This window comes from Ciconia boyciana, chromosome 1, assembly GCF_034638445.1.
Source record: "Ciconia boyciana chromosome 1, ASM3463844v1, whole genome shotgun sequence".
NCBI lineage: Eukaryota > Metazoa > Chordata > Aves > Ciconiiformes > Ciconiidae > Ciconia > Ciconia boyciana.
Genome location: NC_132934.1, coordinates 117,090,542 through 117,114,240, shown reverse-complemented (window position 1 = coordinate 117,114,240; position 23,699 = coordinate 117,090,542). Strand labels below are relative to the sequence as shown.

The window sequence follows — 23,699 nt, the reverse complement described above, 5'->3', positions numbered from 1 at the left end:
GTCACTAATCCTGCACCGGATAGTGTTGTTAAAAAAAAAAAAATAGAGCTGGCACACACAAATATATTGATTTCTAAATGTTACCAACCCTCTCTTTAAAATCTGGGAAAATCAAACCTAAATGATCTTCAGCGAATTCACTAACTGAGGCTCTGCTGCCCTCTAGTAAATAATGTGCTGAATAACACAGTACTTCCACATTGCCATGACAGCAGTGGTCGGCTGCTGCTACTGTTCAAAATTCATACATGCAGCAGTAACGGAGAATGTATGTATTCTGGCCTTGTTGGGAAGAAACCATGAGATTAATAAATCCATGGGCTTTCTAACACTGCAAATTACAGTTTCAGTTACTTTTGCCACTGTGGTGCTCTGAATAAGGCTGACATAAAAGACCTTTTATTCCTGTGCCCAAGTAAGCACTGCAGAGATTTTCCTGGAATCAGGAAAAAAAATCCTCCTCTCAATTACATGCGCAGCAGAAATCCACAACATCAATATTGCAGTGATCTTTTCAACTCCCCTGTCCTTCTCCAGCAGATACCAAGAACCTCATTCTCCCAATTTCAACTTTATACGGCTTTGCCATATGAAAGTACTGCATTAGAAGCTTGCAGAATTTCTTTAGAGCAATGCATACAAAACATAAACCACATACATTGTGAGTTTTATTAGTTCTGTTGGTGGAGGTTTCTTTTGTCTGCATGTAAACGACACACAGCAGTACATTAAGCATCACTCTGCAGAAATAATTATGTGATTTTGTGAATCTGTTTTAAATCCCAGCATAAGATACTCACACGTAACCACACGCAACACCCTATGGTGTTTCACCATATATTTATAGCAATTAATATTTATATACACAACAGTTTCATTCTCCATGTATCAGGTTCAACCTGTATGTATTTGCCAGTCTTTAACCTTGATGCATGATTATTGGATATGCCACTGAATGGAAACAGAGGAAATTTTTTCATATCAGAAAAAATTGGAGATAGGAGCAGTAAAGTTAGTTTTCCTTCCTACTAGTAATTCTGGTGTGACTTAGGTAAGTCAATACAGATTGAGAAGAACACAAAAGTAATGCAGCGCTTTCTACGGGAGATCTTGGTGTGCAGCCGCAGTGAGAGGCTGCAGGAGGCCAGCCAGGCCCCCTGTACCTCCATCCAGGCAGACTCCAAGGTGGCTGGCAAAGACGGGCTGCAGGGGAGTCTGGCCCTCCTGGTACGGCGGGAAGGCTGAAGAGAAGTCCTTCCAGTCCCCAATACTTGTACTTGGAGACGCTGCCTTTAAAAAGGCCAGCGATCTTTTGGCATCTGCCACCAAACTTGCAGTTTTTCTTTCAGTCAAGAGTGGCCACTAGGGCTGGCTGGACTGACTTCCGAGGATGCCCCCAGCCTAAACGAAACCAAACCCCAAAGGGCCCTGCACGTGAAAGACGCTACTATTTAGCACTAGCGAAGACAACCACCACATTATTTCCCTCCTCCAAGCCAGAAGCCAAGATTTCCTCAGGGAGGACAGGGGCTTTCCGGCAGAGGCCGTGCAGAGCCGCCGAGCGAGACCCGGCTGAGGCGAGCACCCTGCCCGCCGCGGAAAACAAGCGCCCAGGGGCGGGGATGGGGAGGCCGAGGCTCGGCCCCCCCTTACCCCGGGGGACACCCGCCACCCCCGTCGTGTCCCCGTCCCCGCAATGGCTCCCTTCCACACGGGCCGCGCGCGGCTCCCCTCCCCCCCCGCGAGCGCTGCGCGGCCACGTGACGCGCGGCCCTGGCTGGCGCGGCTTTCTCCACACAACATGGCGTCAACGGCGGCCGCGGGGAAAGGAAGAGGGGGAGTGGCGGGCGGCGAGGGCCGCTCTAGCCCCCACTCTCTACGCTCCCCGCCGCGCACGCTCTATCCTCCATCCCCGCCGCCTCTCTATGGTCGGGAGGCCGCTCGCCGTTGGCGGGCGGGCGGCGGCGGGCGGCGGGCGGCAGGGGGCGCTGTGGCCGCCGGCGCGGCGGCTATCATGCTCGGGGAGCCGGGCCTGGGCCGCGGCGCGGGGTGGCGGGAGCGGGCGGCGTCGGTGCTGGAGCGGCGCGGCGCGGGGGGTCGGTGCCCGGCGGGTCGGTGCCCGGCGGGATGTTCCGCAAGGCGCGGAGGGTGAACGTGCGGAAGCGGAACGACTCGGAGGAGGAGGACGAGGAGCGCGACGAGGAGCCGCCTCAGGAGCCGGCGGCCGGGGCGGGGGGGGAAGGGCCCGGCGAGGCCTCCATGGCGCTGGCGGCGGGCCCCGGGCTCCTGCCGCTGCCCGCCGGCTGCGTGCCCCTCGCCCTGCCCGGTAGCCCCGCGGCCTTCGCCTGCGCCGCGGGCTACGGCGCGGCTCTCGGCTTGGGGCTGGGCTTGATGGGAGGCGACAGGGCAGGCCTGGGGGCTCTGCCGGCGCCCGCCCTCCTGTCCCCCCCGCCGCCGCCGCCGCCGCCGCAGCAGCAGGGCAACGGGCTGCCGGCGGCCGGGCGCCCCAAGGAGAAGAAGCGGCCGCGGGAGAACAAAGAGGTGCCGCGGGCCAGCCTGCTCAGCTTCCAGGACGAGGAGGAGGGTGAGGCGGGGGGCTGCCCGCCCGCGGGCATCGGGGCCGCGCGGCCTTTGGGTCGCTGCCTGCAGGGGTGGAAGGGACGCGGGGCTGCTCAGCCTGCACCGGGCCTCCGCCCGTCGTCTGCGCACCCCCCGCCCCCCGAGAGAGCCGGGACCCTTGTTTTATTTATTTTTTAAGGCAGTCGGGTTGCCCCGTGTGACATGGGGGTGATGAGGGGTCGCAGAAGAGGGGGAGAGCCCCGGGGGGGGGGGGGGGCGGGGATGCACGGGCAGGGAGCGCCCCATCGGCAGCCGCCTTCAGCCCCGCTCCCTTCCCGGGCCCGATGCGGCTCCTGCGGGGCCAGCGTGCTCCCGGCACCGGGGAGCAGCGGGGTGATGTCCCGCGGGTTTAATTCCGCTTTAGCGGGGTAGATTGCCTCTGCTTCTGCACTGCTGGTGCCCGACTCTTGCCCCCGTGTTGCGCTCACTGCAGCTGGGTGGCTTGCTGGTCAGGTGCAGGCTTTAGCCTGGCCTGGGTTTGTGAGGTGGTGGCAGGTACTAGGCCCAACGCCTGTGCAGCCCCCCTGCCTCCCCCCAGAACCGGCAGTGCTGGTTGAGGGGCATCTTTCCTGCGGCTTTGTGTCGAGTTTGTCTTCATCTGATGTGGCTGGTGTTCACCGGTCATGTTGGACTGCCTGTTGTGCTAGCAAACTCCGTGTGAAGCCGCTGGTGTTTTGTTGCAGAGTTAGTTCATCTAGCCGTCCACAGGGTTTATTAGATTAACCTCCACAAATAGTGGAAAAAGTGATTGAGCAGTTTCTGGACCTCAGCTTTTGGGAAAATAGCATAGCTTTGTTTGTACAGTGCTTCAGCTAATAATTCTGCTGGATTCCAGCAGGTACTGCACTCATGAATTGGTCCATTCACGCTCAGATAATCTGATTATGGATAATAGTTATTACGTATTTAAAATGATAAAAAACCGATCCAAAACCACTCCAGAGTTTGTTGCATCCCAGAAGTTCATGGTGAATAAAATGAGGAGCTTTTTTTTTGTGATACCTTTTGTCAGCAGGAGAGTTAGTATGCCTTTTGAATTTTCTTAGAAGGAATGCTCTTGTAATTACTGGAACTTGGATTTTAAGACTAGTGATTTGAAATCTTGACAGAAATACTAGAAACATGGAATTACACTATAGACTTAAAAAAAACCCCAAACAGTTGTGGATTTCTTACATCAAACTTTGATTATTTTTTTTTCTGTCCTATTTAGTTCTTTAACTTATTGTATACCCTTTGGTAGGTTGTAGTGCTGCAGGCATTTGAACAGATAGTACAACCAAAACCAGCCATTCCCTTACTCATTAGTTGTGTATATGTGTGGCTGTGAAAAGACTGTTGACTGAAAATGTTGGAGCTTCACGTCCTTTTCTTCCAAATTCATGGCCACAGTGAAGAATCGGCTGTTTTTTGTTTGTTTTTTAAAAAAAAGATTACTGTGGTCAGATAAAGGGAGGCCATGTGTGTACACTTTTGTGTAACTTCTGCCTTGCTTTTCTGTGACCGTGCTGTGAGCGGGATGAAAATGACTGCAAAAAGATGAGGTAGACATGAGTCCACATGAAAGGATATGGGACTGGTTTTGTTGAAACAGTGCAAATGTAAAGTCACATTAAGTTATGTTGTTAGTGGCATTTATTAAGTTCTAAGTACAAAATTAAGAGATTTAATAGGTAAGTATACTTCTTGGCAGGTCTAATGTAATGTTTTCCAACTTCTCTTTTAAAGAAACTGAAGAAGTTTTTAAAGTGAAGAAATCAAGTTACAGCAAAAAGATTGTGAAACAATTGAAGAAAGAATACAAAGAAGATCTTGAAAAATCAAAAGTTAGAACAGAGGTCAATTCTCCAACAGATGGTAACTGCAAAACTAACAGTAACTTTTGTAATGGAGAAGATTAAGTATTGTAAATACAAATTACTTGTTTTCAGGATGAATTGTTAGTCCTTTTAGAGGATTTAGCATTTAGAACTGAAGTAAAGCATGCATTAAATGTGGTCATTTGAACACTACAAATGCTGTTCTGAAGCTGGTAGAGAGTTCTTTGAGTCTCTCTCATGTGGAAATGAATGTAGAAGGATGAAACTTCTCGGCTACATATATGGTTGTCAGTAGACCTCAGTAGTTTCTGTATTTCAGCTCTGTTTATGTCAGATTATTTTCTTCCTATTGACTTAGGAAGGAATTTAATTCGTTTAGAACTGTGTCTGGTGCTTATCTGACAGGATGTGTCCTTGTAACACATCTGCTCGAAAAGGAAGATTTTAGGGTGAGCAGAGTGGTGTTCTTTGTTATTAAGTAGATTATTTAACAGCTGCCTGTTTCGGGACTTAGACCTTAGAGTAGACATGATGATTAAGATGACAGGAGGAAAGTGTTGGAGCAGAAGGATCTTTTGACAACGAACAGTCCTCCAGAGCTTAGAATAGAGCCTGGGATTTCAATTTCATTGTACTTCTGCTATTGGTTTTTGGGAAGCTCATTGGTGAAGCGTAGTGATTCCTTTTCCAGTTAGGTTTTTGTGTAGAGTAATAACCTACAATGCTATGAGCACAAGCTGAGAGGCTTATGATCTAAAGATTGCAATGGTGTAGCTGAAGCATATGAGAGTTAAGCATGGTCCTTTAATGAAGGGAAAGAAATCTTAAAGATTTTTAAAAGGCTTTGTCTGCATTTAAACCCACAAATTCTTTCTTATTAGAATCTTTAAGTTGCCTATGCAGTGGTATGGGGCATGAGCAAAACCAGAAATGATCATTTCTGTGGCTAATGTTCCAGGTGGTCTGTGGAAACCTGGATCTTAATTCTTGCTTCTGTCACAAAGATCCTTAAAAACTGCATTTTGCACATGGCTAGTGTGTGCTTATTTTCTGTTTGTCTGCTTTGCGGTCTCTGTAGTTGGTTTGGTTATAGTGCAAAGACCTCATGGCTGCTACTGAGTCAGTAGTCTGGATTCTCTAAAATGCTAAAGTGTAAAAACTCAGTTATGTGCAGCTGGGATAGGTGGATTTAAAATGCATTTTTTTACATAATATTCATACCTGCTGCCTGTATCTATTACCCACCTAATATAGGGTAATGTTGCACCCAGCCTAAGAGGAAAATTGAAGAGTTCTTTTGCAATGAGTCTGTTCTTGTGGAAAGATTTGGTGTAACACGGGCAATGCTTTCTGATTACATACATAAGAGGCTGTGTGAAGGTTGCACATATGATCTTAATTATTGAGTTCTCTCACTTTTTTAATACTTGGCAATATGTAGAATGTTTAGTGGTTGTTGGGGTGTCTGCTTTGCCAAATTTTGTTTTGAGAGGATGTCAGTGACTTAATCACAGTTAAGAAGGTGTATTTTACTAGATCTCAAACAATAGAATTATCATTTAACATTTTCATTTGTTTTTTACTTTTGGTTGTTAGACCTTAAAATGTACTTCTGAGTGATCTTTATAAAAAGAGTAAAATATGGGCTTTGTTCTCTTACCAGCCGAACCACCACTAGAAAAGACAGGACAGATTAAGGATATAGGTCAAGAAGATGGGACTACAAACAGTGAGCATGGTGAAGAAGAAATGGAAGTTGAAAGTGAGAAGGAAGAAGAAAAACCAAAAGCTGGTGGGGCTTTTTCAAGTGCTCTGTCATCACTGAATGTTCTCCGCCCAGGTTGGTTATTGTAATATGTCTGATATGTTAACAAATGCTTTAGCCAGCGTTTACAGCAGGCTAATGTATTTGGGAGATTAGGAAATATTTTCCAGCAATATATCCACCATTTGAGAATTCAGGAAACTGCTGTTTTCCAAAGCTGTTCAATTTTACAACCCTTATGAGAGAAAATGTTTTACTATAGAATGCTTCATCTTGATGTCAAAAGCAGGAATTTGTCTCTCAAAGTGATGACAAACTGTAAGAAAATCTAGATTTGGAATAGGTGACTTAACATGAATTTTAACTGCTTTCAATTAAAATTCTGTCTTTCGTTCAAGCATCTCAGTTACAGGTCTGCAAGGTATCTCAAGTGTTTTCCTATCTCATTTTGTCTAATGAGGTTCTAGTCAGGCCCTGAGGCCAAATAAATCAGTCTGAGAAAGTATCTTTGAAACCAGTTTACGAATTGTTAGCTAACTCATAGTAGCCTGCTTCCCAAATAGAAGATGAATGTCCTGGGTCCACAGACGTGGCCATATTTCAAGGGAAAAAGAATTTCCAAGTTGACTCCCAAATCATTTTTCCTTTTAGGTGTAATTGCAAAGTGGGGGCAATACGTATGTTATTGCATCTCTAAAGATATTGCAGGCTTGAATAGAGTATCTCATATCAAGTATAAAGAGAATCTGAAATTTAACCCTTCGTGCATGCCTAACCAAAGTAGTGGTAAAAATCGTTCATGTTTCAAAAAATTGATTTTGTGGGACCATTCTGTATATGACTTAGGTAAGTTGCATTCATTTTGTGCTAGGGATTTTAGGTTTTTTAATTAGGTCTGCTTTTCTTGTTTCCCCTCGATTGTACAGTCTTCCCATATTAGCTTCGTCCAGTTTGGTGTCCTCTTAATCTCTGGGCTGTCAACATCTGTTGAAATGGCCAGTATTTTTTGTTCCCTCAAAATAGGAAGAGTTGGGAGCAATATCAGGACAGGAAGTGACACAGTCAAGAACCTCGTTTTCTTCCTCACTTTGCGATAGTCATCTCTTGTAAAGGGCTTCCTCTTCTTTAGCAATATTTCCTGTAGGAACATCAGGCTCCTGCTTTTATGGCACATGAGCTGCTGGAAACAGAGACAGACTTTTTGGGAAAGGTCCCAGCTTCAAGGGTTTCTGGTCAGAAAGTTTGCATTTGCAGCTGATAAGTTCCTTGCAAATGTTTCTGTGAGCATGGATTTCTTTCCTCTCACATTTTTTTCTGTTTGCATAGATGATTTGTTAGGGTGGCAGAGATGAGTGATAAGAAGCATAATGCCTGTTTTGTTGTAGTGGTTGTTTAACGGTGCAAACATCTATCTCTAGGAGAAATTCCAGATGCTGCTTTTATTCATGCCGCTAGGAAAAAGCGTCAAATGGCTCGTGAACTTGGAGACTTTACCCCCGTTGACAGTGAACCAGGTAAAGGCCGCCTTGTTCGAGAAGATGAAAATGATGCCAGTGATGATGAAGATGATGACGAGAAGAGGAGGATAGTTTTTACAGTGAAGGAAAAATCCCAAAGGCAAAAGATTGCTGAGGAAATAGGTAAAACCTTTTTAGAAGGACAGCTGATTTTTTTTCTATTTTCGCTGCAAGTGCTCCTGTTCAACATTTTTAAACAATGTGTTTTTCAAACAGGCGTGAATCTGGAGTTGTATTCCATTTCTAAGGAAAAGTACTGCATGATGGAATCTGCATATAAAATTTTGAGCACAAACTATGTTCCTGTGCTTAGAAGCACACAACTCTACTGAATCTGGTAGAAAGTTACACTAAGGATCAATTAGTATTGTTCTTCTACTTTGTTTTTTAGGAAGTATATAGTTGTGAAAAGAAAAACATTAGTTCTTTGGTATAGCATTCTTCTTGCTGACAAGCAGGTAAAATAACCTTTTGGAAAAGGAGAATTAGTAAGATATATAGGATTTTAACATTAGAGGGTTTTACCAGCAGTTAATTGCAAGTTTACCCATTGGATTTTTTAAGTGGAACATCTGTGATAGTAAATCACAGGCTAGCGTCCTTAATTCCTCATGAAGAGGAAAGGAGGATGCACTGAGATGTTCCCACCAAAGCGTCATCTCTCAGGTTTTTGAACTCATGGCCCTTACTATGAATACATTATCTTCTCCTTTTTGTTACCTGTCTGTTTTACTCTTACTAAGGTATTGAGGGAAGCGATGATGAAGCACTGGTGGCAGGGGAGCAAGATGAAGAACTCAGTAGATGGGAGCAAGAACAGATACGGAAAGGAATCAACATACCTCAGGCATGTATTTAGTTGTGAACTCTTTTTGGTTTGTTTGTGCATATATTTGCTAAATCCATTACAAACTTGAGTAGTTTACAGAAGGCTGTTTCATCTGAGAAGTTCAGTGTGTAACTTCTCTTTAAAGAATATCAGAAATGAGAGGTCAGATTTTAAGTATCCAGTAGTATCTGTTTCATTAGTCTCTCTGTTCTGGGTAGATACTGGTTGTTTGTGGTGCTGTTAACCAGCATTTATTTGCAGCCTAAAACAGAGCTAGAATAATGCCACTTACAAGAGACCTCTGTTCTTGTTTATCATTGGGTTTGTAGCGTCTGTGTAAACTGTGTATGTTTCTTTGTTGTTTCTGTATCTTGTGTTGCAGCATAGAGTTGGAATTTGTAGCAGGTTGTACCATATGTTGTCTGTGCATTCATAGTGAAGTTGCCGCTCAGTTGAAGAGGATAGTTTGGTTTTAAAAAAAAAAAAAAATCCAAAAAAACCCACAAAAAACCAAACACATTTCTGCAAAATCACAACCAAACACACTGACTCTTAAGAACCTATGTCATTCTATTAAATAGTCTTAGCAAAATTTAGTATAGTCCCAAACACTTGGTTATTGTAGGAGTTATAGGCTGGTTTAAATTGTCATTTAATAACTTGTTATAAGTATAAATATTTAGAATGATAATGATACTAAGAGTTTGTCCATTTGAGAAGGTGCTTCTGAGGGAATTTGTTTCTTCCACCTTAGGTATTGGGAAGTTCTACACTTAAATCCACTTGATAATTACATTTTGTAAATGTACCTGCCTACATTTTTCACTTTATAACATTTGAGATGTGAGAGAAGATAAGTTTCTCCTTCCTTTAAAGTCTAATATAGTACAATTTCATTTCCTCTTCCATTAGGTTCAGCCAAGTCAGCCTGCTGAAGTGAATAATCTGTACTACCAGAACACTTACCAGACACTGTCTTATGGTTCATCATATGGCATTCCATACACTTATGCTGCGTATGGATCATCGGAAACCAAGTCTCAAAAAACAGATAATACAGTTCCTTTCAAAACTCCCAGTAATGAGATGACTCCTGTTACTATTGATTTGGTAAAGAAACAGCTTAAAGACAGGTAGGACAGACCATCTTTTTAGACTTAAAGACCTGTCCCCTAGCTTTCTGTTCCTCAGGCGTCTTTTAGTCTCGGTGAGCAAACACAGAGTTTCATCGCTGGAGGAGTACTGACTGGCACATCCATTAAAAAAAAAAAAAAAGGCAAACAAAAAAAGCTCAAAGTGAAGATGACATTGACACTTTGTTCGAAAATCTCCTTGGATTGCTTCTCTGGAAGTGAAGCTTTAAATATGAGGCCATTGATCTTGTTGAAGACAGGTCTGAGTTGCATCTTCTGGACACTGCACAGTCTTATAGTCAAGAATTGAAAGGCCAGTGAGGCATTTAGCTTGTCAAGTTGCATTTTTTTAAACTGTGAATCAGATTTTTCCCCTTCAGTAGATAAAGAATTTAAATTTTAGTGTATACAGGGGTTTTTTGGTTTAAACACTGTAATCTGCTTGTCAGGTACGCAAAAGGTCTACTGAACGAACAGCCCAATTGCAGTGAGAAATCACTTGTAATGAACAACTTGCACTTTACATGTCTTCAGAATTGGTTTGTATGCCCCTTCTAGTGTTACAGCCTTTGACAGTGAATCAAGTTAGTAGAGGAGTAAGTCTGCTTTGCATAAGCTATAGTTCTCCCCCCCCAGCACCCCCCACCCCACCCCCCCCAACCTTTTATCCCGGTTTTACTTTAGGGCCAGCCTTGCACTATTCTAAGCACTACCACCTCCTGTAAAAATTTGTGGGAGTGGGCAGTGCAATGCACTCAGCATAGTCTAGTAAATTAATTTAAACCATTAGCCTTGCTGTTTACGTAGAGAGGGGAGAAAGTGACAAATGAAAGTTAGAGAATATGTCTTTGCAGTATTTCCCATATATAGACTTGGTACTTGCACTGTCTGTTTAATATCTCAACGGTCTGAAATATACAGACTTTTGGATGTAAATTTGCTATTTATCCATTGCCCTTCAGGTTGGACTCTATGAAAGAATTGCACAAAGCTAATCGGCAGCAATATGAGAAACATCAGCAAAGCCGAGAGGACTCTACCAAGGCAATTGAAAGATTAGAAGGGTCTTCTGGGGGTATTGGTGAACAGTATAAGTTTTTGCAAGAAATGCGAGGGTATGTCCAAGACTTGCTTGAGTGTTTCAGTGAAAAGGTAAGGATGCAAAAACATTCATCTTTTTTCAAAAAAAAAAAAAAAAAAAGTAGGGAGTCTTAGTACATGCCAAACACCACATCTTCCTCTGTTTTCAAAAAAAGTCCCCTGAGAACATATTCTTCTAAAGGTTTGGTTATTCAAGGGTTGAAAAGATAACTTCATCATGCTAAGCTGATTATCAGAAACCTCTCTTTCACAGTGTAAGAGATCACTGACTTTAGATTGCCTAAAAACACCTTTAGATTGTATGTCTTTAGGATTTTGGTAGATATTCTGGCATTTCAACTTTACTCAGATGCTGCTTTTTACTTGTGTTGGATGTCAAGTTAACAAAAATAAGGGCTGAATTACAACATTGCTAGTTTCTGGAATGCTTTATGAACACAGTAACAAACACTTGTATTTTGTGTGTTGTTATAAGCTTCCTTCTGCCAGGCAGTTTCACATACTTGGTCCAGTGTCTGAAGGAGAAAAGTTTTAAAACTAGCGTAGCTGTCTGAAGACACCCAAACTTAAAAATATACTTCTTTCACGTAGTGTGATACTTTTGTATATGTCTGTCGTGGTTTAACCCCAGCCAGCAGCTAAGCACCACCCAGCCACTCACTCACTCCCTGCCCCCCCCGTGCGATGGGGGAGAGAGTCGGAAGAGTAAAAGTGAGAAAACTCGTGGGTTGAGATAACGACAGTTTAATAGGGAAAGCAAAAGCTGCGCACACAAGCAAAGCAAAACAAGGAGTTCAGTCACTGCTTCCCATTGGCAGGCAGGTGTTCAGCCATCTCCAGGAAAGCAGGGCTCCATCATGCCTAATGGTTACTTGGGAAGACACATGCCATCACTCCGAACGTCCCCTCCTTCCTTCTTCCCCCAGCTTTATATGCTGAGCATGACGCCACATGGTATGGAATAGCCCTTTGGGCAGTTGGGGTCAGCTGTCCCAGCTGTGTCCCCTCCCAGCTTCTCGTGCACCCGCAGCCTACTCGCTAGTGGGGTGGGGTGAGAAGCAGAAAAGGCCTTGACCCTGTGTAAGCACTGCTCAGCAGTAACTAAAACATCCCTGTATTATCAACACTGTTTCCAGCACAAATCCAAAACATAGCCCCATACTAGCGACTATGAAGAAAACTAACACTATCCCAGCCAAAACCAGCACAATGTCTAACTTGAAAACTTAGTCTTTCTTTCTTATGTTATTCATTATGCTTTAATTACTTACTTTGTTGTAAATATAACAGCAGTTCCTGAATATGTATATATATATAAATAAATATATATATATAAACACACAGAGGAGCTGTAAGATTCAGTTGGAAGTACATAGCTAATTTCTTCATTGTCTTCTGACTTGAATACAACAGTATAGTATCTTCTTAATACATTAGCTGTCAGAATTACTTGAGTAGTTGAAGCTACTGCTTACCTATCTTGTTAGGTGTGGGAGAGGAATATAAAAGCATTCTGGTTGCTAATGGGTTAGACGTTAATTGTCCAGCATGAGTGGTATTGGTTGAGTTCCATCTTCAATCCTGTAAGTTGAAGAATAGCTATGTCGTGAACGAACCCAGGAAGTGTGGACCAGTTAATTCACCCAGCTAATTGATTAGTTACAACAGATACTTTTCACTGAAGAAGCAGTATTCCTGAGTCTGTATTGGCATTAGCTGTTGAAGGGTAGTAAAGGTACTTTCCAGCTCTGTCAGTGCTGGTTGCCCAGATGCCTAAATTCCTACTTAGAGATAACTTTTTATATTCTTTCTCTGAGAGAAATGTGTATTTTGGAAGACAAGTTAAATGGCTGTGTCTCTATTCAGCATTTCCTTTCTAAAGACCTTTTTAAATTTCTTTTGTGATAACTGTAAGCTATGTCTGGAGGTTCTCTTTGATAGCCCATGCTGTCTTGTTCAAATATTTTCTTTAAACAAATTGTTTTAGAATGCACCATTCTGAGTATAAACCAAGCCTTTTAGTCTCCTGGATTTTGTATAAACCAGGAAAACTTACTGTTAAGTAATAGCGTAACAGTTTCAGTTCAGTTTGTAGGAAGGTTATTGACCTATCTAGCTATACTAGTAAATAAATCAATTCCAGCCATTATATAGCAAATCAGCTGCTGATAATTTAACAAACAGGCTTGTTAAAGTTGCTTTCTTGCAATTTACCTTTGCTTTCCTGGTAGTTGGTCTTCTAAGGATTCTACGCTTGGACACCTTCCTTCCCCTTCCCACCCTCCCCATACCCCACCCGCCATGCCAGTCCAAGATGTGATTTTTATCATCTCATGCTTCTTAGGGGCATTCACAGAGTTTTGCTGTTTTCAGTTAGAGGGTACTGCAGTACCTGTATGTACAATGAATTGCAAAATTAGGAGGTGACATGGTCAGTTTAACAGGAGCATTTCATTTATTATGATGTCCTATATATTCCTCAGTTCTTTGGCCACATAATGTTTTGGAATTCAGCATGACAAAAGTACTATCAAATTCAAAAACAGTAGCCCACAGGACACTGCAAGATTTTCTAAAAAGTAGGCAGGGGGAAGGGACAAAATAAAGTAATAAAATCAGTTTTTATTTAAATGAAATAATGAAATGCAGCAGGATGGTAAATTCTTCTGTCTTTTGACTGTAGAGATAAATTACCTTCAGCTTTTTTGTAGAACCTGTGGCCCTGACTATTTCATATTTAAAAGTGTGTATTTATATAATGTATGTAATTGTTATGATTATAATATACATAAGCATATAAAATGTGTATCCATATGTGTAATAACAATATTGTGTCTGTGTATATATATGTGTGCATATATATACACATACATGTATGAACACATATCCTAAATATGTATAAAGCTAGGTCCCTCCCTATCCTTTCAAATATGATGCTTTCTCTTTATTTTGTTAGGACTAGTCATGGTTATTAGTCAAATTCCCATTGGCACTGATCTGAATGAGAAGGTGGTCTGCCGAAGAAGCACTAATGGATTCACAATATACTTGTCCACTCCAAAAGAGTCCATTCCCCTAGAGTTTTCTTGTATGTCTATTGACTTAGTTTTGGGGAACAGAAAACACCATCATAAACTAGATTTTCTTTCCCCCTTCTGCACCTATTCACCATGCTCAACCCTTTGTGACCCCCAACCAAGCAAAACCATTTTGTTTGTATTTTGTTTTGAAGAGATTCTGGATGTTAGAAACACTTTGCTCATTGGTAAGGTGCAGTGGAGAGTATAATGAGGCAGCTATTATGCAAATTTTAGAAACAAGCAATAGAAATGTCAAATCCTTGCTGATTCCCCCCTCATAAATGATAAAACCAGTGGAGCGGAAGATGCTTGCATGACTTCCTTCACAAGTAATTACTGTCAAAATTATGCTTTCTGAGAAGGCTAGAAAGTGGTGAGTTTACATTTTGAATGTAGGAATATGCAAGGGATACAGAAAGATTAAATTGTTCCGAGTGTGTCTTTGACAGCACAGTTAGATGAACTGTTACTTTACCTGCAAAAGCAAATTATCAAACCACACTGTGTGTGTCAGAGAGGGGGACTGTAGGTTAAAATTATCCTTGTCATCTAAATGTTCAGAGAGCTTTCCACTTTTTCTCTTGCACTGTTTACAGTGAAAGTGAAGGAAAAAAACCCCAAAACACTGAATTTAAGGTATTGACTAAACAAAACACAATGAATGAGGGCTGTAACTTTATAGTAGTCAGGAAAATTGTCAGTCACTCATCAACCACAGTATTGATTATAGAAGAATAACAGCTTCTAATTCTCTTGTGTTTTAAATGGGAAATATTTTGAGTGGATTCATATATCTGAATACATAGCTGGGTTTTTTTAATCCTGAGGCAATTATAGAAAGAACCTCTAGGGATGCTTTGAAAAATTTTCACTTAACTTTTCAATTTTAGAATTCCCTTACGCACTTAAGAAAAGAAGCTATATTTTCAATGGTAAACTGCAGTAAAACTAGTATTTTTTAAAATTATTATTTCTGTTTTCAAAATTGTCTTAAATTCACTTCCGGTGCCGGGATATTCCCTTCTCCTATTTCTCTCTACTATGTTTTCTCCAAAAGGAATTTGTACGTATTTTGAGTTGGTGCAGAGTTCCTTTCATTTTAATCCCTGTAGCCCAGTTTATACCACAAAGAGCTAATACTTCTTTCCTTTTAATATCTCCTCTGATGTGTGTGTCATTCTCAGACAGCTGAAATGGCCCTGTAGCTATAATCTCATAATCTTATATTTTACTGGAGGAGGTTTTTTAATAGCTGATGAGTCACATTCTAAATTACATCAGGAAACAATTTCTGATTTTATCTTTTGTTTTGAAAAAAAAAAAACCCCTTAATCTTGGATGGTAGGCAGCAATGAAATATTTGAGCTAAAAGGCTGGAAGACTGTGGAGTAAGCATATGTCTTGGAGGTAAGGAGGATATGGCTTAAGTGTTCATACCAAAAGGACTTGCCTTTCCAAATTAAGAGATTGTGAAAAGTTCTGTTTTGCAGTTGAATATTTATAATAATCTAATTTTCACTTGTCCCGGGAAATTAATTTTTGCAAAAGTGAGCAGTGGATCTGCTATTTAATGTAAGGAAATTCCTAGTTGTTAAAACATCATCTGTTTTTGTTATAGTTGCTACTGAAATTTAGTCTACTTGGAGAAAGAAAAAGAAAGGAAAAAAAAAAGTGGCAGGTCTGATCTGACTTAAGTCTGTATCATTCAAAGGTTATACTTAATGCATAACTCACACGAATTGTACAATTTTAATTTTAATGATAGGCTAGAGTAACATTTTACTGATTTGAATTACCTGTTGGCATAACATGCTTATGCAGTGTTTTATTGCATTTCAGTAATAATATTTCAGCATATGCTAATAAGAGTTATAGCAAAACAGTACGTGCTGGCTTCAGGAGGTTAGAGTCATGCTTTGTTTTTTCACTGTATACAGTCAGGTTATTTTCTCATTAAAGTGTAGAATACTACTACATTCTTGTTTAAAGATAGAGAGGAGACAATGAGATCTGAGAATTGTAAGCACTGTAACATAATATGTAATGCACTTGGTAGAGAAGACGAGTACTTGAAATAACATTTCACATTCTCTAAAATGGTTGTCTTACTATGTAGATTCATTCAATCAACAGAAGTTACTTTCAGAATGCTATTGCTGCGGTTGAAAGCTGTCAACGTTGTTAAATGCATGCATTTGCTTCACATTAAAATATTTACTGGTCCAAATGATACAAATGGGCAAAAGGAAACAGTTTGTGCTGCTAGAAGTACAGTGACAGCGTTATGCTTCGGAATAGTATGGTACCCCAGAAACTAAGCACCTGAAGAATTTGATATTACGTAGTGTGTTGTATTTTTACAGGTGCCTCTGATTAATGAACTTGAATCCGCAATGCACCAGCTGTACAAACAGCGAGCTTCCCGCCTTGTCCAAAGACGACAAGATGATATTAAAGATGAATCTTCGGAGTTTTCAAGCCATTCAAGTCAGTCCATCTTGAAGGTTTTTATTATTCATTAAACAACCTTGTTTACTTAGTATGGCTTAATTTAAATGTAAATGTTTAAAGTATGACTGTCTTAAAGTTTATCCTTACTCTTGAGATAGGTAGAAGCAATTTTAGATAAAATTTCTCTAATCTGTTTTGTTTTAAACTCAAAGGCACTCTAACTCTGACTTCATCTCTCCTTTCTGTTGCTCTTAACTATATTTTCTCTTTCCTAGCACTGAAAATGTATGCATGGTGGCAGTGGTAGTAGTGGTAGCATGTGACTCCCAATTTTCCTCTTATGTCAGGACTTTTTTTTTTTTAACCTCCTTGAATCTATAAATTTCCTGTAGCATCTACTGTTAACTCTGTACAAAGCCATGAAGCACTGGGCTAGAGTTGATTTCTATCTAATGCTCTATTTTGTAGGCAGCATAAGTATTTCATTTCAGACACTTAACTGGTAAAGCTAAAGAACTGGAAGAGACTGGTGCTATTGTTAAAAATCAAACTAATACAAAGTGACCCTGTATGAAATACAGCTTAAAATTAGCCAGTTAAAATATGTGCTTACTGTAAGCGTGTGGGTGGGGGATTCTCACTGAGGAGTTTTCTTGTGGTGATTACTCCTCAGTATGTAAAACTCTACAAAATTATAAATGTTAACTTGGATAGAAATATACATTCCTTGGAGGAGGTTTTATTCAGCATGTTAAATGACGGTTAAAATATCATATTAATAGTAGTTGTCTTTCTGCTTTGGAGAGCTTCCCATTTTTTAAAATGGCTTTCTTGTTTGTTCTATTGCTGACCTAAAATCCTATAATAAAAGCCATTTCCTAGTCTGTCACAGTGTGTCCAGAGATGAAATTTTGTTAGGTAGAACAAATTCTATCCATTAGATAGAACTTACTGAGGGTGATAAAGCGTTAGGGCATCAGAGTTGGTCATGCCTTTATGAAGTAGTTAGCATATATATTCCCTTTAGGAGCCCCAGGCATTTATTTGGAGCCCCAGGCATCACAAGTAGGCCTTGCAGTTTTACCATGAAAATGCTGTTGTGAGAACTAGAAACCTAATGTATTAGAAACATATTTCCTAAAAGAAGCTTAGAATGGATTATTTGAGACTGGAATTTAATGATGGGGTAGGAATACTTGTCATTGTCAAAGCTGGGTTTTAAAGAGAGATCTTATTTAGTATCTGGGAGTCTTGAGAATGAATTTCACTGTGTCTAGAAATAGTTCAGTTCTGTCTCTCAAATTATCACAGAAACTAGGAACTGATGCCAGCCTTTGATTTGATGTGGGTTGTGGACATAGACGATCTGCTTTTCTTCATACTGTGTTAGAACACTAAAGGGCTAGATGTGAATTTAAGTTTGTCTACCAACTTTTGCTTTACGTCTGCGTAAAGACAGGTAGCTTAGCTTCAAATAACATTTTTAAAAATTGGACAAATGATGGCTTCATCTGTATGTTAAGGCTCTTAGTTCTCATATAGAATTGGAATACTGACTTAGATCATCATTAGTATTTTTAATGATAGATTTGTAACTAGATTTAGTTGGAACATGTAAATTTACTCCGGAAATTTGGGTAGGCTTTTGTTTAAATTTTGGTGTTTATATTTTAGTGGGTGGACTTGAGCACTGGCTAACATTCACTCCACTTTTAAAAATTTACCTGAAAAGGATGAACTGGAAACACTCTTGGGTCTGCCTGCTGGTTGCTGATCAGCTTCACTGGTTAGCTATGTTGTTTTCTATAATCAGGAACGTCTATAATGAATTGCAGCTTAAGAAGAGGAGAGAAGATGATTTATTTTCCTGTAGATGTTGATGTGTTTTAAACTTTAGTCAATCTAAAGCATATAAACTTAGAAAACACTATGACTAGAACTCTGAAATATCATCTGTTCCTGCTCCGGTCGCTCTTCTCTGCCTTTCTTTTTGTTCATTTTCTTTTCAAAAGATACAAGGTGAACGTGTTTATGTAAGGAGCACTTTTTATTTTGGAACATTCAATTTAAGCAATTTCTATTACAACTGTTGACTTTATATATAGTTGGGCATTGTTGTGAGAGGGACAAGAGTGAAGCATGGTGAAAACTATTTGACATTTAAGTGGAGATTTTTTCAAACTTCACTAGTTCGTCTTTTAACCTCTACGTTTGTGAATTCAGGCTTCTGGGTGCATCTTTTTGAAAACTTTGACTTTCTACTTCAAATTACACTTAGTTTAAAGTAGGTAAAAGGCTCTTATGAAACTGCCTACAACACATTTATATAATCGTAGAGAAGCATTTTAATTTTCATCAATATAATTTTACAGATAAAGCACTGATGGCTCCAAATCTTGAGTCTTTTGGACGAGACAGAGTGATCTATCAAGAACAAGTAAAGCGTCGGACTGCAGAAAGAGAGGCTAGAAGGTAGAGTGCTGAGATTTCTTGTCTCCTAGGAGTCTTTGCCTGCTTGCAGAGTACAATTGTCCTGTGTGATAGACTAATGTAAGTAGCAATGTTTGCTCCTTTCCTGCAAAGGGAAGAAAACACTTAAGCTGGTATGCTGGGCAGGGGTATTCTTATATATCCCAACTTACCATGCAGGTGTACAAAACAAGGCACCATTACATGATACTGATTTAAAATCACTAAAAGAAAGCATAGTAAACCTATTCCATATCTATATGGTCTCTCCTGGTTTCTCCTCCTTCCATTGTTTGAGGCAGCAACATAGTGGAATGTTTGAGGTGGTGACATAGTGAAAGGTTTTTTTCAACCTGGATTTCGTTGCATTAAAAGTTAGGACAAGCTTAGGCAAGTCTGTTCATTGCATGGCTGGGAGAAGCAATAGCTGGTTTATACTGCTGATCCTTTTCAGAGCTCGTCGTAGACAAGCAAGAGAGCAAACTGGGAAGATGGCAGATCACCTTGAAGGCCTTTCCAGCGATGATGAGGAAACTTCAACGGATATCACAAACTTCAACATGGAGCGAGGTTAGAAAAGCTACCAAAGCTTTATGTAACAATATACAGAAAATTTGGTCGAAGAAAAAAAAAAATTGATCCAAATGCAGCCCTGTCTGTGTATTTCACCATATTTTGAAGAAAGTTTAGGAACTGTTCCTTGCTGGATCATCAGTGTGACCAAAACAGTCTCTTTCACCAACCTGTTGTGCAGCTTGCAGCTAACTAAATACCCCATCCTTAGTGAGATTCTTTTTATTTAATCCAAACATTCTTTTGCTGGCAAGTAGTAAGCTTTTGTACCTTCAGTAGATACTAAGTCTTCCTTCTAATTTGTAACATGGCTAATTCTGAAAACCTCAGTGCTTTAGAAACCTTTTTTTGCTTGATAGGAAGTATTTTCTGGAGTTTTGCATAAGCATGTAGAAATGCAATGACAAAAAAACAATGTTGAATGCAAACATTGCAGAAAGATCTTGTGGTACTGGCTTGATTTGAAATTAATCTGCAGTTTTATGATGGTTTTCTCAAAGTAACCGTTATTATGTGATTATGCATAACCCTAATTATGCAATAAGTAGGGTTGTAAGTTAAGCTAATGCCTCTAAAGCACTGGGAGAACTGCAAGAAACCTGAGATTTGGGGAAGTATGGATAGTTTGATGGAACAGTCATCTTTTACAGCAGCAGTTAAAAGGCAAGCAGTTCCAGTGGTTACTGTGAAACCAGTAGCGAAGAAAGTAGAACATCACTGTAGTAATCCTGTTACCTTCTCATTTTGAACCTGAGTATAATTATCATTCTCTCTGATTAAAGAGAATTTAATCAGATTAGGAGAAATGGGGAGAAGGGGAGCAGCAAGGATCACATATATAGAATTGCTTATGTGTTATGTGAGGAGGTATTAAACAGTTTTGGACTCTTCAGCTAGGAGAACGATGTTGACTTTTCACAGTGTGAGAGCTAGGGGGCATGAAATGAAGTGACAGGATAGGTTTAAAGTAAACAAGTCACTTCCCACAGAGAGTGTAATAAAAATGCCAAAGTCATTGCTGTAGGTGGTTGTGGAGACCCAAAGTATGAACAGATTAAAAAGGCAATTAGATGAACTGTCTAGCAATTGGATCCTTCACAAGTGCAGTTTCCACACCTTTAGTTGCTGGCTGATTTACCAAAATTGTGGATGCAGGGAGAGCTCTTTGATAAACAAAGCAACTGTTCAGGGTAGTTAGGTGCTATAATTAACTTTGCTAAGTTAAATGATCTAGATTAAAAATTCAGTGTGGCTGAATTGCTCTTTGTAATTTGGCACTTTTATGTGTACAAAAGCCTTTTGTAGCAGTTTCATCAGTTTCTGAGTAAGCATAGTATTTCTAAAGCTTTTTTTTAATCATTTGTAGCTCTCATGTTAGTCCAGAATCAGCAGTGAGCTATTCGGAACAGAGGAATGCACTTTGGACCTGCTAGCTTTATTTGTAGCATCTCTTCCTGATCCCAGTGTGAAAAGTGTGTTTATATGACATAATCTCATGCTCCCTTGGCTCTCTCTCTACCTGTTGTGTGTACTAGTTATGTTAGTTGTGTACAGGTTACTGCTGTAACTGAACATTTAAAACTGTGGCCGCAGCAAAAATGACTAATTAAAATGAAACTAACCCTGGGAAGTAGAAAAGAAGGGAAAATAATATACAGAGAAAAAGTTTTGGACTGCATAGAATACTGGTCTTGTAAATACAAAAAAAAGTAAGGAAGGTGCTGTGGGACTGTAATGGTTGCCCAGTGCTAACAGCCATGTTAGGTTCAGCAGTTTAGCATGGCGTCTGCCAGGACCCACTCTGTCTGAAGTGCCGATTCAGTTGGCTTATCTGAGGTGCCCTGCTGTACTTGCACTTGGATGAGCAAAGTTGTAGAATAATTTGGGTTGGAAGGGACCTGGAGATCAGCTGTTCCAAACTCCCATGCAGAGGAAGGCCAGCTTTGAAGTTAGATCCACACTGAATACAGCCCAATACATCACCAGTCCAATGTCTGAATCATTGTATGAAATGTTTAAAGCAAGACCTGTGATAAAACTATATCGGAGAGTACTCGTGCTCATGTTTTCATTGCTTTGTATATTTGAGGCAGAAGTAACAGAACTTTTAAAGGTGAGGGGTTCTTGGTTTGTTTATAGGAGTTAGCTTATGCCAGTGAGCATCAAAGAGTCCATCTTGAAAGAGGTATTACAGGGAATAGGTGATTAACTTACTACTCTTTCTCTCCCCCACCAGATCGTATATTGAAAGAATCCAGCAAAGTTTTCGAAGACGTTTTAGAAAGCTTTTACTCAATTGATTGTATTAAGTCACAGTTTGAAGCTTGGCGCTCAAAGTACTTTGCTTCTTATAAGGATGCTTATATTGGCCTCTGTTTACCAAAGCTGTTTAACCCTTTAATCAGACTTCAGCTGCTTATCTGGACTCCTTTGGAGGTAAGGTCCTCTGCAAGCAACTTCTATGTAAGCTTCTATATAGTGGTTCTTTCACACTTCTGCAGAGCGAAGTAAATTGCACCTTTGATACGTGCTTCTCATAAATGCTTGTTCTAGGCATGAAGTTTAAAATGGGCACCTCTCTTGGGGTGAAGCTTTTGCCAGCACATGCCAGTACCTTCTCAGTGAGTGGTGTAGATCAAAAAGCCAAACAGCTTCTTAAAGAATACATTTAGGATTTAAAATACTTAAGAGAAAATTGTGATTCTAGAGATTTTGTTTCTTCAGAAGCAGAACTAAGAAGCCTGTTTTTATGTTGACTTACAACCTATGTCTCTACATTATACATCTTTCTCTCACCTACACCTTCATACTCTGTAGAACTCTGGCTGGCAATTTCCAGGTCTTCCTTATAGTACTCATTGCCCAGTTATTAGGTAGGGAACATGGGAAAGCAGGACAGCATTGTTGCAGCTCAGTATCCCTGGCACATGTTCATTGTCCAGCCTGCATATGTGTGCTGACATGAGTAGCCATCAGGACAAAGAGTTCAGAGTTTTGACTCCCGCTTTGTTCTTCCTACCAGTGAAGGCTCTTGTATGGTATTTCTGCTGCAGTCAGGTGCTTATTTTCACGGTACTGGTAGGAACTTACTTTTTTCTGCCATGTTGGCTTTTACTGGGGAGTGGGAGTGGGTCAAGGCACCGAGTAAGCGCAATTGCATAAGCTTGGTTTTGGGTTTTGGTTTTTTGGGGTTTTTTTTTAGGAAACTAGGCTAATAAGGCAGATTGTCTTCTTCCCTTTCAAAACTTAGCTCATCTGGAGCACCGTCTGCAGATGTGTCAGCCTATCTCTCAAATGACTGAATCTCTCCTTTTTTCAGAAGTGTTTTTTTTTTTTAACTACTAAGAGAATATTTGTAGAAGGGGATCTTCTGTCACCTCTGCTCTGATTGCAGAAGGGAAGCATGAGTCTTCTTCAGAGAGCATTCAGAGTATTTAATTTGAATAAATAAGGGAAAATCTGTGAAAGGTGTCTTCATTAAATTTAAAACTGTTCTTGTACATTCTCCCTTCCCCCATACTATTTCTGTGTGAGTTCCCAGGCTGGCAAAACAAAGCCCAAGTTAGTTGGAGACATTGTACAGAATTCTCAAATCTAATCGGTTTTGCTAGTCTGTGTTACTGGTCCTGTTAAGCTTTTTGTTAAGTTAGAAAAATTACAAGGCATTCATAAAAGGAGGGGTTTAATCCAGAAAGCATAATTTTGTAATGCAGCACAAATGAACTATACTTACCACTTTTACCCTAATCTGTGGGCTTTTATTTGGCTCAGGTGTCATTAGAAGTTAAAATCTGTAGGGTAACAGCTGCCAAAAAAAGCAGTCTTACTTCCACCATCTTCACTTTCATTAGATCTAGTGATTGTGTGGTTGTAGAGTGAATTGGTTCATTTGTCTGATTTATGGAAAAATGGCCATGCTCTCCATCATCTCTCAGGTTTTGGTTGGGTTGGGGTGTCCATATACATTAGTCTGACCTGTGATCGTGTCATGGTTTAGCCTCAGTTGGCAACCAAGCTCCCTCACCCTCCGCCCTTGGTGGGATGGAGGAGAGAATCTGCAGAGCCAAAGTAAAAAAAACTTGTGGGTTGAGATAAGAACAGTTTAACAATTAAAATATAATAATAATAATAAATTGTAATGAAAAGGAAAACAAAGAGAGAGAAACAAAACCCAAGGGAAAAAAAATAGTGATGCAACTACTCACCACCCACTGACTGATGCCCAGTCAGTCCCCGAGCAGCAATCACTGCCCACTGGCCAACTCCCCCCAGTTTCTATACTGAGCATGATGTCATATGGTATGGAATAGCCCTTTGGCCAGTTTGGATCAACTATCTTGGC

The 23,699-nt window shown here is 40.6% G+C and overlaps 1 protein-coding gene across 2 annotated transcripts in view; it reads left to right on the top strand.

Moving 5' to 3' along the window:
* The first annotated feature begins 2,006 nt into the window (after positions 1-2,006).
* PAXBP1 (PAX3 and PAX7 binding protein 1) overlaps positions 2,007-23,699 on the top strand; it is a 29,887-nt gene continuing 8,194 nt past the window's right edge. The window contains exons 1-11 of one of the 2 annotated variants that reach the window (XM_072845501.1): positions 2,007-2,584; positions 4,348-4,476; positions 6,103-6,279; positions 7,623-7,844; positions 8,465-8,568; positions 9,463-9,683; positions 10,646-10,835; positions 16,228-16,351; positions 18,688-18,787; positions 19,239-19,354; positions 21,594-21,793. In XM_072845501.1, coding sequence (XP_072701602.1) covers positions 2,128-2,584; positions 4,348-4,476; positions 6,103-6,279; positions 7,623-7,844; positions 8,465-8,568; positions 9,463-9,683; positions 10,646-10,835; positions 16,228-16,351; positions 18,688-18,787; positions 19,239-19,354; positions 21,594-21,793 — 2,040 coding nt within the window. In that variant the 5' untranslated portion in view covers positions 2,007-2,127. The remainder of the gene's footprint in view (positions 2,585-4,347; positions 4,477-6,102; positions 6,280-7,622; positions 7,845-8,464; positions 8,569-9,462; positions 9,684-10,645; positions 10,836-16,227; positions 16,352-18,687; positions 18,788-19,238; positions 19,355-21,593; positions 21,794-23,699) is intronic. The other variant, XM_072845492.1, reaches the window with a different exon arrangement.